This window comes from Sphaeramia orbicularis, chromosome 12, assembly GCF_902148855.1.
Source record: "Sphaeramia orbicularis chromosome 12, fSphaOr1.1, whole genome shotgun sequence".
Taxonomy (NCBI): Eukaryota; Metazoa; Chordata; class Actinopteri; order Kurtiformes; family Apogonidae; genus Sphaeramia; species Sphaeramia orbicularis.
The window spans coordinates 10831808-10849035 of record NC_043968.1 but is presented as its reverse complement, the minus strand read 5'-3'; the positions used below and the strand labels follow the sequence as shown (position 1 = coordinate 10849035).

Here is a 17228-nt window from a genome sequence, read left to right as displayed (position 1 = left end):
AGGTCTGAACCCAGGCCAAGTCCAGCAGCACCAAAAAGACACAGGTCATGGAGACACGGGGACAGACAGGAGGACACCTTACCGAGGACTCTGGGATATGCACGGACAAAGGATGATATGAGCAAAAAAGTTCTCACCATTTTCATGTCAGTCAGTATAAATATGACATTATTATTTATTTCTGTCCCGTTTAGTGGAAGATTTTAGGTTGGAATTGAAAACTGAAGAAACCATTTCATGTCTGCAGGACTAAAATGAAGTATGATATGCAACAAAAACACGAAAAAATAGATAAATAAAATAAAGTGAGCAACAAAACAAAACTGTAGTAAAGTATGAAACACAATGAAAATGGAGTAAAATATTGTAACAACATGCAAACGTAGAGAAAATTCAGTTCTGCATGAAAATTGAAGAAACCATTTCATGTCTAGTGGACTAAAATGATGTATGATATGCAACAAAAACGTTGAAAAATAAAATAAAATGAGCAACAAAACAAAATTGGAATAAAATATGAAACACAATGAAAATGGAGTAAAATATATAACAGAGAAAAACATAAAGAAAAATTGAGTTCTGCATGAAAATTGAAGAAACCAGGCAGTTATGTGTGGAGGACAAAAATTAATTAGCCTCTTTAACATGCAACAAAATGGAAAAATAAAATAAAATGCAGAACAAAACAAAATTGGAATAAAACATGAAACACAATGAAAATGGAGTAAAATATATAACAAGAGAAAAACATAAAGAAAATTCAGTTCTGCATGAAAATTGAAGAAACCAGGCAGTTAAATGTGCAGGACAAAATTAAGTAGCTTCTTTAATATGCAACAAAATGGAAAAAAAAAGCAGAACAAACCAAAAATGGAGTAAAGAAAAAAAGAAAGAAAAATTAAGTTTGCATGAAAATTGAAGAAACTGGGCAGTTAAATGAGGAGGACAAAAATTAAGTTTAATATGCAACAAAATGGAAAATAAAAAAATAAATAAAATGAGCAACAAGACAAAACTGTAGTAAAATATGAAATGCAATGAAAATGGAATAAAATATATAACAACATGCAGACATATAGAAAATTCAGTTCTGCCTGAAAATTGAAGAAATCAGGCAGTTACATGTGGAGGACAAAAATTTAGTAGCCTCTTTAATATGCAACAAAATGGAAAAACTAAAATATAATAAAAATGCAGAACAAAACATAAATGGAGTAAAATATGAAACACCATGAAATAAATTAAAATATGTAACAAGAGAAAAACATAAAGAAAATTCAGTTCTACATGAAAATTGAAGAAATCAGGGAGTTATGTGTGGAGAACAAAAATTAAGTACCCTGTGCAACAAAATGGAAAAAATAAAATAAAATAAAGCAAAATGCAGAGCAAAACAAAAAATGGAGAAAGATATGTAACGAGATAAACATAAAGAAAATTGAGTTCTGCATGAAAATTGAAGAAACCAGAGTTGTGTATAGAGGACAAACATAATATAAAATACACAACAAAAGAGAAAAAGAGTATCACAAATGATTTTATTTTCCATGTGAGACCCAATATTAAATAAACTAAGAAATAAAATAAATTTAATTTCTAAGAACTCTTGTCATTTAAAAGAAGCGTCAATCAAATTTATAACCTGCATTGATACTAAACACTACAGTACCCATGAGTCTCAGCTGCTGTTGCCATAGAGAAGGGGTCTGAAACTGTTACTTGTTGGACCAAGCTGAAGGTGTTGTAGAACTACAACAGTATGAAGCTGCATACAACTGTGGATGCTGAAATGCATCTGGGAGCTGTAGTCAAACAAGGTCGTAATAATTTGTTGGCAACTGTCTGAATTAACTTGTTTCTGGAGCTGAAAACCTGACACTAAAAACTCAGCTAGAACTAGTTAATCTGTCAGACGGCACAAATAAATGAAAATAATAGCAATATAAAAGTAAAGACAGACAGATTTTTTTTAACGGCACATTTATTCATGTTGACACCAATCTCACAAGTTATGACCAGTGGTCAAGTTACATTCAAGTTTTTACTTTGGACAGTTGACAATTTAAAGTGAACAAAAAGTCATGAAAAAGAAATGTTCAGATAATTCAGATGAGTCATATTTGAAATGCCCATTTACCATAGAAATACTTTGACACAGTAGTTTGCTTTATAGTGCAAATACTATTACAGTCTTGGAGTCTTACTCACAACAGAGGCGCAAAAACAAAAGGCAGCATGCAGCACTTGTAAACAGGCAGCAAATATAAAGGGTAAACATAGACAGGGTCTCAGTTTATTCATTTTTTTGTTTGTTTTGTTCGCACTGAACATAAAAAAAGAACCTAAGGCCACATTTAGACTGCTGGCAAAGTGGCCCGCATTTCAATTTTTTTCATCATGTGACTGAAATCAGTTTTTATTTTTTTCATGACAACGTGAACAGCACAAAAGGCATGACGTCTGATCTTTTCAGTTCCGATTGGGACATTTCTATATGCGGTCATAAAACAGACCACAGATCAGAGTTTTTGTAACAGAAACCACTTAGAATCTTTCGACCCTTCAGTACACACTGAGGGCTGTTTTCTACCTGATCTGTAGCAGAAACCAGATATGTTCCAAACATTTGCAAAAATACTACTAGAGCTGAAATGATTAATGGACTCAAAGTGGTCCAAAAAAATCATTAAACCACAATTCTCCAGAATCAAAGCTTTGTTTCCTTCATTTCTCTGCTGTTAAACATTGGTTCCACTGTTGTGTTTCACACAGATGCTTATTGTGACGCACAAAGAAGCTTCAATTCAGGAAAACTGCAATAGAATATGTCCCTTCAATCAATTCAAGTTGATTAATCGAATCATGAATTTTTGCATTCGCTTCTAGCACCTAATCGATTAATCGGTTTCAGCTCTAAATACAACTACTAGTGTTTGCTTACTTGACTATTTGCACTAAAGTATCTTAGAAATACCAAAAAGCAAAAGCTAAGATGTACAGTCGACTCTCGTTAAACCGCCCGCCGTTATACCGCCATTTTCGCTCACCGCCGACCAAAACCATTGCACAAAAATCCCCAATGCATTATCCATTAGCTACCGCCATTTCCGCCTATCGCCATCCGCCAGCCCAGTTCCATGCACAAACAACACTTATACCATTGATTTCCCGACCGTTATACCGCCAGCGTGATTGCCATCGAGTACACATAAATTTTAACAATGCACTGAAACAAACGCGCCAGACGCTGATCGCGACAGGCTACAAGTAGGTCTATGGAACAGCCACCGTTCATTTATCGCAGAACACTCAGTAGGTCAGGATGTCGGGAAGAGGACGTGGGATTAAGCCAAAGCTTCAAAATGATGGGGTGTCATTTCCCGACACGGTATAATAATGCTTAAAATGTTTCCCCCACTTTAAATGATCCCTTACAACATAACAGAATCAAGATTTATTTAGAAACGCAATTAGAACGGGTTAACGGAGGCAGCATAGACATCATATAGTAAAGACATGCACATTATGGACGCAACCCGTTGTAACGCCATTTTCGCTATACTGCCAATTTGGCCGTGAACGGAAGTTGGCGGTATAACGAGAGTAGACTGTATAATAATTTCCTCCAGAAAGTAATGCAACTAGTACACAGAGCAGGGTCACCAACCCTGGTCCTCAAGAGACACTATCCTGCATGTTTTAGAAGTTTCCCTCTTCCAGCACACCCGACAGGTCGTTATCAGGCTTCTGCAGTGCTTGATAAGAGGCTTATCATTTGAATCAGGTGTAAAACATGTAGGATAGTGTCTCTTGAGGACCAGGGTTGGTGACCCCTGCCACAGAGAACTGCCAGTGACAGACAGCAGTATTTTTGCACATGTATTGAACACTTTGGGTTTCTGGTATGGACTGAGTAGTGGCAACAAATGTGAAACATTCAAGTTAACAAAATAATAGTTCAAATGATATGAAATATGCAGCACCAGTATAACAATGTGTTAGCAAGGATGTTAATTTGACAGCAGCTCAACACAGTGAGGCAACAACAAAAACAATGCAAGGGAAAAAAAAAATCTAACAAAACAAAAAGTGCTCTTGGATAAGACTTGAGTTCAGTAAAAATCTTTCCATTAATTAAAAGTGACCGTTGGACAAAAAGAGGAGCAAATGAAATGAGTGTAATAGTGTGACTGAAACACTGAAGCATAAAATAAAACACTGTGCAGGATAAAATGTAGGCACCGTTATACAGAATAGAGCCCGACTGATTAATCAATTATAGCATTTCACCAATTAATCAACATCGGCCAATATGTAGCCGATATATTCACTTTTTTTTGCTGTGTGGAGATTCTGTCGCTCGCTGCTCCTGTGTGTGTGTGTGCTGCCCGGAGAATAAGAGGAACTTTAAAGCGAGTTAGTTTCACTTTCACTCCTGCTCGAACAATGACGCTATCAACCCCCCACACACACTCACATAATCATAATCACGATATCGGCTAATTATCAGATATCGGCCGATATATTGGATATCGGCTTTTTTTTTAGCCCCAGTATTGGTATCGGCATTGGCCCCAAAAATCCCATATCAGTCGGCTCTAATACAGAAATTAAAAGTTACCAGCTTTAGCATAAACTAGTTTTAGTGTGGCTAAATCTTTCTTTTTTTAACCAGTGTCTATTCTGACACATGGCTCTACATAATGGAAACATTCAGTAATACTGTGAAAACATTAACATGTTGCCAGTGAAAGGCTGCTTAAGTCAGATCTCCTCAGCATATAATCAAAAGCATACTTTGTGTCTGTGTTTGCACTTAACTTCATCCAGCGTCACCACTGGACACCTTTGCACACCAACACTGATCAGCTGCTTTAAAACCCAGCCAAAAAGCAGGTCTCCATCAGTAACAGTGGGATGAAGAAGTGTATACTCAGTCAAAACAAAAAGTATTCAGCAAAAAAGAAAAAGAAAAAAAAAGCACAAGGTCAAGAATCTCCTCCTTCAAAGGCTCCACGAGGGGTGTTTGAAGTCCATCTTGTGACGTGTTGCCCATCTGGCATAGATCGCCTTCTCTGTGATAAAGCGATGACCCCCGCGTTGTGTGTGTTCGTGGACGTTGTACATCCTGCACTCCTTGACTCGGTTGTGCTCGTAGTAATGGTAAGGAACGGTGCTATGATTGGCTTGACTAAGTGAAAAGGAGAAGACAGCAGCGGAAATAGGTTAAGAGTCATCAACATAATAAGTTGTGAGAGCAGAAAAATAAGTGCAGCAGCTTAAGCCTTTATCGGTAAGTGACTGTTTTTGGTAATTTCCGCATACATTACAAGACAGTGACAGTAGCAGTTCCAGTGAGTCAACAATCTCAGGTCCAATGTGGTCTCCAGGGTCTGTAAGGTCCACCTCCGCATGAACAGTGAGTGGACCTGCTTTCTTAGGTACCATGAAGTAATGGTACTAATGTAAGGAATGACGTTCAAAGGGATCATGTGGATGTGGACACGGGTCTGGATCAGCACTTATGTTGGTCTAATGTTCTAAAATACATGATCCTTTCACCTTGCATATGTTTTTCTTGTATTTTTTATAAATACTCTTGGATTTTTTTTTTTTGCCACTTACAGATAAGAAACCAAATATGGTAACTTCATTGACCTTGATTTTCTATATAATACAAAATATTGAAAAATTTCACAAAAGTAATAAAGTCTTGTTATGTCCTCCAATAACTTATTATAGCATAATATACTTGCATCTATCTGTTTTACAACATTAATCAAATTAATTGATACACTTTGTTTTATATAATTAATTTGTAGTCTTGTTTACAATACAGGCTAAACTTCTCTATTTGGATATGAGCATTGTTGTGGCAGGATGGTAAGATTCAAATAAGAAACTAAATCTACATTATTGTCATGTGTATGTATCTGCATGTATCTGATTTCTGTAGCCCTTTGTGCTCTTCACCTAAAGACTGTAGCCAACTGGAGGGATTGCATACACTGCCCCCCCCACCAGAACAAATATAATTCCCTGCATTTGTAAAATATGTAAAAATTCAAAACGTGGGATGTGTAAAGCCAAAACTGAAAGCCAAAAGAAAAACTGATGAGGATGTAAGAACTAGCATTTTTGCCACTTATGAGTAAGGAACCAAATATGGGAACTTCATTGACCTTGATTTTCTACATCAGGGGTGTCAAACTCATTTTAGTTCAGGGGCCACATTAAGCCAAATTTGATCTGAAGTGGGCCGGACCAGTGAAATATTAACATAATGATATATAAAAAAATGTCAACTCCAAACTTTCCTCTATGTTTTAGAGCAAAAAAAAGTAAAATTACGCGATGAAAAGGTTTACATTTACCAACTATCCTTTAAAACAATGTGAATAACATGAACAAACTGAAATTTCTTCAGAAAACTAAGTGTAATTTTAACAATATTATGTCTCAGTTTATCATTTACACATGTACATTACAGCTTACAGATCACAGTGGATCTACAAGTACACAAACATTTAATAACAGGCAAAAATTTGTTAAAATTACACTTCAGACATTTCAAAATGTTCATATTTGTTGAGGTTATTCATATTTTTGTGAAATGTTAGTTTGTTTTAATGTAAATACAGTAAAATGGCATGAAAATGTTTACATTTACAACGTGAAAAATTTGGAGTTGTGAGTATTTATAGATCACTATGATAGTATTTTACTGATCTGACGCACTGGAGATTAAATTGGTCTGTATGTGGAACCTGAACTAAAATGATTAATATCGTCAGTGTAATTTTTGCATTTCACAAATTCATTCCAGGGACCAAACTGGACCCTTTGGCGGGCCGGATTTGGCCCCTGGGCCGCAAGTTTGACACCTGTGTTCTGCATAATAAAAAATGTTATAACATTTTCACAAAAGTCTTGTTATGTCCTCCAATAACACAGTAAGGTTCAGAATTTCAGAGTATTTCTATGAGTGCCCTATAAAGGGTTAAATAATTACTAGCGTGTTGACCCGTGAGGATGCACAGGTTCTAGTCTGGTGGTAGTTTTTATGCTGTTGTGTATTCATGCATGCTGTACCGCATTTGTGCAGCAGTCATCGCCAAAGAGTTGTGGCTATAGCAGCATGATTATAAGGCTATTGTATTCCAAAATTAATAATATCTCCCAAATTATTGGTCCTATAAACTTGCCGTTTCGCTCGTCTGTTCGTTGACCAAAAATACATAAATATGCCAAATTGCAGCAGTCAGCTCTTTCCAGATTTTGTGTGAATCCCCAGACACACACACACACACACACACAGAGGCCACTTTGCTTTTATAATATAGATAGTGTCATAATTTCAAGGGGCTCACCTGCAGTAGTTGTCATCTATCATCCCGTAAACATGGATGCTGTCACACATATCCATAAGCAGAATCATTGTGAAGAATCCTGTGCTGAGAAAGGCCCCCGACTTCATTCTGTACGACAAACATCAGATATTTTGGCTTGAGGGTTCATTTCAATTTACACACATGTAATAAAAGGCCTTGTACGCACACCGTTTACTCATTCTGTACCTGTTTTTTCCAGTTTCATTCTGAAACACAAGATCGCAGTACTGAACTTTCTCTCTGGTCACAGCATAGATTCTGACATTTGGATACTTCTTGGCTACCTTCAGGAGACTATTGAAAATGCGTCCTTTCCCATCCTGCCTCATGTTCCTCTCAGGACCCCAGACTACATACGTAGTGTCTGCGGATTGCTGGAAATAGTAGTACTCATTTTTTAGCAGCAGAGGAACGCTGGTGTGAGACACAACCCGTAAACTGGTGCGACTCCCTACGTCTTTCTCGTAGCCTTTTGTGGGTGCGTTGTTCATCCGGATCACACATTCAATATTGTCAATCTCCTCTCCAACACCAGCTCCTAGCATCTGTCCGGAACTGGAGATCAAGGCACACTGGTTGCAGTGCATGTCCAAGAACTGCTGCAAAGAGACAAAATGTGTGTTCATGCATTGTTACATGTCAGACTTGTATACTCAATCGTATGCTTTTAAATAACATCCAAAAAACACGGACACCATTAACTATTTGTAGACAACAACACTGATATATGTTTATCTATAAAGCTCTGCTGGGTAAACTCCCAGAATACCTCAGAACCCTTCTTCCTGTTAGCTCTAGTACAGGGGTGTCAAACTCTAATTTAGTTCAGGGGCCACTTTCACCCCAGTATGATCTCAAATGGGCCGGACCAGTAAAATTGTAACAGTGAAAAAAATTAAATTACATTATGATAATGTTACATCTGGGTCAAGTCACGTGGTTATGTAGGGAGTGCCCGACTACATTTTATGCTGTAATTCAAAAAGTATTTAAGCTAGAGACATGAATAAAACATCATTTTAAAGCTATTAACCCTTTCATGCATAATGGTCACTACAGTGTACGGTTATTCTGCAGCTGTTCTCTTGTATGATCATGGATTTTGTTGTTTCAGTTCCATATCAGCCAACACTGTGGACGCTTATGCATCATCCCATACACTGCAATTCATTCCATTACTGTAACTTTGCTGTTCTTGATAAACCTGATCTGCAGTGACATGTTTTAGGGTAAATCAATTGTTAATTGTTAGACTGTATTTAAACATTTTGTTTTGCTTTTTAAACAAAAAGCTTTTTGTTTTTTTTTGCATATTATCTCTGTGAAGTGAATAATACCTAGTATTAGAATATGTTAAAATGTAAGAAAACATCAGATTAGCAGCATTAAAAATGTTTTAATTTCATTGTTTCCATATGACTTTCTGCTATTGGGCTTTATATGTATGTGTCTTCGTTTCAAAAATTAAATGCATGGTGTACCTGAGTGGACATTTTTGGAACTAGATGAAAAAAAAAATAGTCGATCACATTGTTTTTTTTTTTTTTTTTCATGCCAAAGGAAAAATAAAAACACTCAAGAAAAAAAATCTTGACTAAGGTTCTCATAATTCATGCATGAAAGGGTTAAATAGTACTTGAAGCTCATAAAAAGAAACAAAAGATAGAGTGCCATCTTTTGCCATAAAAATTTGAAAAACTGCATGGTTATGTAGGGAACAAAAATTAACATCTAAATTTTCCTTTTTTTCTAAACGTTTTAAAAGTGCGGTTGCAAGTGTCTCCTAACTATGAAAATTTGCTGAGATGTTCTTTAAGGTGTCTATTTTGATAAACTGTGGATGCATTTTTTAATTTTTTAAACATAACTATGACTTATGGCAAGAGTTTTGAAGAATGGAATGGTTATGTAGGGAATTAGGAATTTCGTTTATGTAGGGAAAGAAAAGACAGGTATACAGTTTCAATAGTTTATTCAAGCACTTAGTAACAAATTTATACATTTTTATACATATTTATGACTAGGTATACAAAAGATACATATTAGCTGTAGAAAGTGATTCATTAAGCACATTTAGTGTACATTTAATGCTCAGTAAAGTCTGATCTACATCGTTTCATTAAAAATCTGAATAACATGAACAACTTGAAATGTCTTAAGAAAAACAAATGCAATTTTAACAACATTCTGCCTCAGTTTATCAGTTTATCATTTACACATGTGCATTACAACTGACATTACAATTACAAATACACCAAACATATAGTACCAGGTACAATATTGGTAAAATTGCATTTATTTCTCTTAAGACATTTCAGGTTGTTCATATTTGTTGAGGTTATTCACGTTTTTTGTAAAAGGATAGTTTGTTAATGTAAACATTTTCATGTAATTTTACTTTTTTTCCACTTAAACAAAGATAAAATCTGTAGTTGTCATTATTTGTAAGTTATTGTGACATTATTTTACTGATCTGACCCAACTGAGATCTGTATGTAGAACCTGAATTAAAATGATTTTTACACCAGATTGTTAATATCTTCAGTGTAATTTTTGCATTTCACTACCTCATCCTACTGGACTGTAGGACTGGACCCTTTGGCGGGCCGGATTTGGCCCCCGAGCCACATATTTGACACCTGTGCTCTAGTAGTTTTCATCCATGTTCTTCCAAGTGGTTGCTTTTGACTGTTCCCCGAGTTCTGACGGACTTTGGAAAAACTGCATTTTCCTGCCATGCACCATGGTCAGGGAATAATCTTCAAAAACTCTTAAACTACAAACATTCATCTTTGTTAATGATTTTAAAAGTATCATGGAGAATGCTGAGAAGGAGGAATGTCACTGTTTTTCTCGAGATCATTATGGTTGAATAATTGTTCATCTGTTTTATTGTTCATTGTGTATCATGTAGCCTATGTGTTTTATATACTTCTGACTTTCATGGCTACTACCTTGACCAGGTCTCCCTTGCAAAAGAGTTTTCTAATCTCAATGGGACTTCCTGATTAAATAAAGGTAAATAAAATAACATTTGGTTTTGTTATTATAGCATAATATACTTACATCTATCTTTGTTTACAACAATCAAATTAATTGATAGACTTTTTTTAACTTAATTTGTCGTGTGTTGTTAACAATGCAGACTAGACTTCTCTATTTGGACATGGATATTGTTGTGTTAGCATGGTAAGATTCAAATAAAAAACTAAATCTACATTATTGTCATGTGCATGTGTCTGCACAGCCTAATTTCTGGAGCCCTTTGTGCTCTTCACATCAAGACTGTAGCCAGCCGGACAACTGAACAAATATAATTCCCTGCATTTGTAAAATATGTAAAATTCATAGCATAGGACATGTAAAGCCAAAACTGAAAGCCAAATGAAAAACTGATGAGGATGTAACAACTGCTGTTATTTTTTTGCCACCTATGAGTAAGGAACCAAATATGGTAACTTCATTGACCTTGATTTTCTACATAATTTCACAAATTTCACAAAAGTAATAAAATCTTGTTATGTCCTCCAATAACACACTAAGGTTGAAATTCCGAATGTCAGAGTATTTCTATGAGTGCCCTATAAAGGGTTAAGTTATAATAGTGTCATAATAAAGCGGCTCACCTGCATCGGCCACACACTGGTCCCCCCACTAGAACAAATCTAACTCCCTGCATTTGTAAAATATGTAAAAACTCATACTGTGGGACGTGTAAAGCCAAAAGAAAAACTGACGAGCATGTAAGAACTCCTGTCATCTCAACGGAGCATCATTCATAATTATCAAATGAGTCTAAATACTACAGCACCCATGAGCCTCAGCTGCTGTTACCATGGTGAAGAGGCATCAAACTGCTTTGACTAGATGAGAGTTTGTTGGAACAGGAGAATATGAAGCACTGTGATTGAATGTTTGCTTGAAATGCATCTTGGGACTTGTAGTCTAATGTGGCTTTTAAACATTTGATGATAACTGACTCACAGTGTTAACCTGAAAACTCAACACTGAAACGAATCAGTCCCTCAGATTAAAATAAATTAACTAAACTAAACTGAGTAGAAATAAACAATGGCCTGTTTTAAAATTTCTGACAATTTGTTTACTTTAGAAAAAATATTTTTTTCAGAATAGAATAGAATAGAATCAGGTTATTCCACGTCTATGGAATGACCTGCCTCTACACTTATGGTCCACGGACTCTGTAGAGAGCTTTAAAAAACACCTCAAAACCCTCCTGTTCAAAAAGGCTTTTAGTTTCCCACCTGACCCAGGGCCACCACAAACTGATTACACTTTATGTATTCATCATAAAGTACTCCATGTGTTGTCCCCCCCAGTCTCTCTATCGCTCTCTCTTTTCTCCTCCTTTACTCTCCCTCTTTAACCCCAACTGGCCAAGGCAGACGGCCATCCTTCAGGAGTCTGGGTCTGCTCGAGGTTTCTGCCTGTTGTAGGGAAGTTTTTCCTCGCCACTGTCACCAGTCATAAGTGTTTGCTCCTGGAGCATTCTGTTGGGTTTCTGTAAATTGGCTTAAAATTTGATTTGATTTGATCTATCTCCCCTTTATGTGAAGCACTTTGTAACATATTGTTTTAACCCTTTCATGCATGAATTATGAGAACCTTAGTTGAGTTTTTTTGTTTGTTTTTTTTGAGTGTTTTTATTCCTCCTTAGGCATGAAAAAAAAAAAAAAAAAACAGTGAGATTGAGGGTTTTTTTTTTCACAGATTTACAAAAATGTCCACTCAGCTACACCATGAATTTTATTCTTGAAGCAAAGAAACATGTATTTAAAACCCAATATCATAAAGTGATATGAAAACAGTGAAATGAAACCATGTTTAATGCAGCTAATCTGATGTTTTCTCACATTTTAACATATTCTAATACTAGTTATTACTCACTTCATGGAGATAATATGCAAAAAACAACAATTAACAATTGATTTCCACTCAAGAACAGCAAAGTTACAGTAATGGTATGAATTGCAGTTCATGAGATGATGTCCACTGTGTTGGCTGATATGGAACTAAAACAACAAAACCCATGAATATACAAGAGAGTAACTGTCCACTGTAGTGACCACTATGCATGAAAGGGTTAAAAAGTGCTATATAAATAAAGCTCTACTTACTTACTTACTTATTTCTATATTATTATGTTATTATTTTACTGGTTCAGCCCAGTTTAGCTGAATGTGGAAGTGAACTAAAATGCTGGTCTCCCAGGGTCAGCCTTGGCTCACCTGCTCCATCCTCGGCTCTGTGATCCTCTCATAGCCGCTCAGGCCGGTGCTGTGCGCAGCTGGAGCCGAACTGTCCCGTCTGATCACATGTCCGAACCACAGGAGGAGACTGAGGCTCAGGCTGAGCAGACAGACCCACAGGAGCCTCTACACCCACCGGAAAGAGCAGGGACAGAACCGTGTCAGGGCTGATCAGCGGATAACGGACATTATGTACACACATGTGGAGGCTGGGTAAACAACAACAACAACAACACACGCACAGTACATCAAATAACGGACCCGCTGTTACCTGTGATTTCATATCAAGGCCTTTGTGCAGTGCCCTGGTTCAGTGAACCCCACTTCCAAACTGCCTGAACACCACCACGGTCGATTCATGATCAGCAGATTTCATTCTCCTCCACTTCTGCTGTTAGTTTTCCCACAGATCCTTCAGTCAAACACGGATCCTCTCCATCTCCACACAGGCAACAGGTCCGTACTGTTCCGGTCTCATCCAAATTATGTTGGAGTGAATTTATCGAGAAATCTCCTCCGATATGTACTGTTATCTCTCCAGATTTGTTGACACAGTGGCCTACTATCGCTCTGCAGCCACTATCCGCTCCATCAACCTACGCTCCCCCTCATGTTCAGACACTACTACACTTCCGGTTTGTATTTTTCATAGTAAAAGTATCACAGCGGCACAAAAAAATAAGAATGTGAAAGATAGATGCCTCAGAAAAGCTGAAGTAAACTCAATCACTTCAGTGCAAACGGAAAAACAATCCTCTAGTGATGTGACGTTCACGAACGAATCGAATCTTTTGAACGGCTCTTTGAAATGAACGATGGGAACCGAGTCTTTGTAAAGAGCCGTTCATTTTTAATTTTTAATTTATTTATTTTTTAAAGAGGGAGTGTCTGATTGCCTGCCAATTTACCAACATACTGTTCTTCATTCATTATCTGAACCTGCTTTATCCTCACTAGGGTCACGGGGGTTGCTTGGAGCCTATCCCAGCTACATAGGGGCGAAGGCGTACCCCACCAACATCAGTGCATTCTATGCCCACACAACCGCCTCCACCAATGTCTCTGCCTCCGACCGCTTTGCTGCCTCAAATTTTGGGAAAGAACGTTTTGTCAAGCTCCTAGACCAGTTGCACAACCCCTTGACCATTGATCTCTCTACATATAGGAATCACTTTCCTGCCAGCAGCAAGGAGCAGCTGCAGGATTTGAAATCCACTGTTGATCTTCTAACCAGCATCACCTTCTTCAGGATGAAGGTCCAGGAGTTACAGTCTCTGCCCAGAGCCAGCCAGGTGGTGAGGGACTGCGTCAAGGCCTGTCTCAACTCCACATATGATTACATATTCAATAACTACTGGACTGGACGTTTTGCCAGTTCATTGCAGGGCTGACATGTAGAGACAAACAATCACTCTCACGTTCAATGTATGGGCAATTTAGATTAACCAATGAACCTATGCACCCGGCCTCAGTACTACCCGGAGAGAACCTATGCAAACACGGGGAGAACATGCAAACTCCACACAGAAAGGTCCCACCCGTCGACTGGTGTTGGAATTGAACCCACGACCTTCTTGCTGTGAGGCACGAGTGCTAACCACTGCACCACCGTGTCACCCCATACTGTTCTTGTTCTGAGAATTGCACTATAGTTCAGGTATTTAAGTAATTGCAGTGATTAATCAGTGTTGTGTTTTGTGCAGTTTTTTCCGTTTGTTTACACACATTTATTGTTCTTGTTTTGAGGAGAATAAAATGTTATTTCATAAGAAAATGTTTTATTTTCTTCTTCATTTTTAGGCTACAGACTAGTCCACATAATGTACCATGATGTTTTTGGTCCAATTCCAGCATTTGCCTAATGTCACCTCTCATGTCATGGATTTAGCCCACACATTTTAACTAGCTATTTTTTTTTTTTATGGTAAGATAATATTACTGCCGCGCCAATTAAACACCTTTAAAATGTAATGTCAATCACCACATGTAGCCTGTTTAGTCATGAAAACATTGGTGTTTCAAAATAATGCAAAAAACATAAAAGAGCCAGTCTTTCGAATGGCTCTTTTCAGTGAACAGCTCCTGATTGAACGGCTCCCTTCAAAGAGCCAAAAGTACCATCACTACAATCCTCTAAGTCACAGGTGTCAAACATGTGGCTTGGGGGCCAAAACTGGCCCGCCAAAGGTTCCAATCTGGCCCGCGGGATGAATTTGCAAAGTGCAAGTTAGGGCATCTCAAAAATGATATCATAATAACCTATAAATAATGACAACACCATTTTTTTACTCCTTGATTTTAGTGCAAAAAACATTATATTATGAAAATATTTACATTAAGAAACTATACTTCAACAATAAAATGTGAATAACCTGAACAAATATGAACAACCTGAAATGTCTAAAGAAAATTAAGTTCAATTTAACAATATTCTGCCTGTTACTAAACGTTTTGTGGCTTTGTAGATTTCATCTGTAATGCACATGTATAAATGATAAGTCGAGGCATAAAATTGATCAAATTATACTTATATTTCTTAACAAATTTCATTTTTTTCCAGGTTATTCACATCCTTTTTGTTTGGATAATTTGTAAATATAAATATTGGCATAACTGAACGTTTCTTTTTTTTTTGCACTAAAACAATTTGGAGTTGTCATTATTTATTGGCTATTATGCTATTATTTGACTGATCCGGCCCACTTCAGATTAAATTGGACTGAATGTGGCCCCCGGAAGAAAATGAGTTTGACACCCCTGCTCTAAGTGCACACAGTGTCTGTACTGAGGTAATGAACTGTCTACGTATTATATTCTGAAAAATAAAAATACACAAACTGGAAACCGCTGTTCCGTGTTATTATAAAGAGTATTTGTCTCTCCTGTGGGTAAATACTATATTCATACTTGTAAGTGGAAAAACACAAACCCCTCCTTTAACTTGTTTGTGTGTGATGTTGTTAAATATTACAAATCTCTTGAGTATATTGTAAATATGTCCAAAAAAAGCCATAAAAGTTTATTTTAGTTTATCTAAGTTCTTGCTGTTTTAATTGTATCTTGCCTTAGTCCTTTGTGCTCTATTGTCCAGTCAGATTTATTTATTTGTTTTTCTTTCTGTTTCAGTATTTTCATTCCAATTCAAATGTCTTAATCTTTTTTGTTTATTTTGTTTCAGATAGTTGTAATAGTTGTGTTTAACCATTCCACCACCAAATGCATTTCTATATAACTCTTCTGTAATATTTTTCCCATTCTTGTTATGTAAATTTGCTTTGTGCCAATAATAATAATAATAGTAATAAAATGTTTTTGTTGCTTTCAAGCTCTACTTGTAAAACTATCAAAATTTCATTTCATTTCATTTATTAATTCCAGTCTAAATGATTGAAAAGGAGCAGGATGAAGAAAACTTATAATACCTGCCCCTTTCTTGAAACATCTGCATACATCAGATACATTGCCATTATAGCTATTACAGTAAACAGTTTACATGATAGTCAAAGAAAAAAAAAAAGAAATCCAAAATCTGTAAGTAAAATTATTTCATTACATGCTTTTATAAAGCTTCTCTATTCTCTCCTTATATAACCTCTTAAACTGAAAAAAAATATTTGTACAGCTCTTCTATTCCATTGCCAAAGAATTCCACATTCTGACACCCACAACAGAAATATACATTTGCTTTACATTAGTCCTTACCCTTTGCTGTTCAAAATATGAAGTCCTGTAAAATAATATAGCCGTTGTACAGTGTGGTGCTGTAATGCAGTGGAGATAAGTGCTTTTTCATTGAAGTCAATGTCACGATGGCACAGTGAAAGGCTTACATTCTAAACCACTGCTGAATAAAACTCTAAATACTAAAGTACCAAAAAGTAGAAGTGCCTGCTGAGGCCTATTTCACATTAACACATATTCCACTTATTACTGGTGCATCAGTGGATCGTTTTAGACGTTGCCCCTGGTAATTGTGGGTAGCTTCATCTATTAAAAATAAAAAATGTAAAATAAACAAATAAATTAATTAATTAAAAAAAAAATAGTTGAAGAGTTTTTTTTTTTTGTATTCACAACACGAGTGTACAAAGCAACTAAAACTACATCTATTTGCAGTCATTCTAATGGAGCACAAAGTACAATACTTTTTCCAAAAATGTGGTAGTGTAGTAATTCAGTTTAAGTCAAAATATCCCAAAATAATAAAAGAAATGAAAGTGAAGAAGCTAGTCAGATGTGTAAATAATCCAATAATGTAAAACATTTTAATAGAGGCAGCAGAAGTCTGTGTGCACAATCCTGACCAAACTTTCACTTTCTAGGATCAAAAAGTGGCTGTACAGGAACCTGATATTTAGTCAGATTTAATCTGATGCAAATACTTACATGACTAACTTAATTTTCTTTTAAATATATCATTATTTTAAACCTTGTGTCAACTTTCTCTTCTGTATCCGGTCAGGTACAGTGCTTTATGATCTTCGACCTGATTGGACCTTTAACACCATTCTCCCGCCTACCTTCATTCCAATTGGCTAACAAATGAAACAGCCTTCCATGCGCCGTC

The 17228-nt window shown here is 36.4% G+C and overlaps 1 protein-coding gene across 2 annotated transcripts; it reads right to left on the bottom strand.

Annotated features, from left to right (window-relative positions):
• Nucleotides 1–4666: 4666 nt before the first annotated feature.
• LOC115429777 (alpha-N-acetylgalactosaminide alpha-2,6-sialyltransferase 3-like) lies at nt 4667–13287 on the bottom strand. 2 transcript variants are annotated; one of them, XM_030149490.1, is made up of 5 exons: nt 12933–13287; nt 12641–12787; nt 7578–7990; nt 7371–7478; nt 4667–5191 (listed from the first exon to the last, which is right to left on the bottom strand). In XM_030149490.1, the coding sequence occupies exons 1-5, from the start codon at nt 12942–12944 to the stop codon at nt 5005–5007; spliced, it is 867 nt and encodes a 288-aa protein (XP_030005350.1). In that variant the 5' UTR covers nt 12945–13287; the 3' UTR covers nt 4667–5004. The 2 variants fall into 2 exon arrangements, with proteins under 2 accessions (XP_030005350.1, XP_030005351.1); XM_030149491.1 differs by having other exon boundaries at nt 7578–7987.
• Between the last annotated feature and the right edge of the window lie 3941 nt (nt 13288–17228).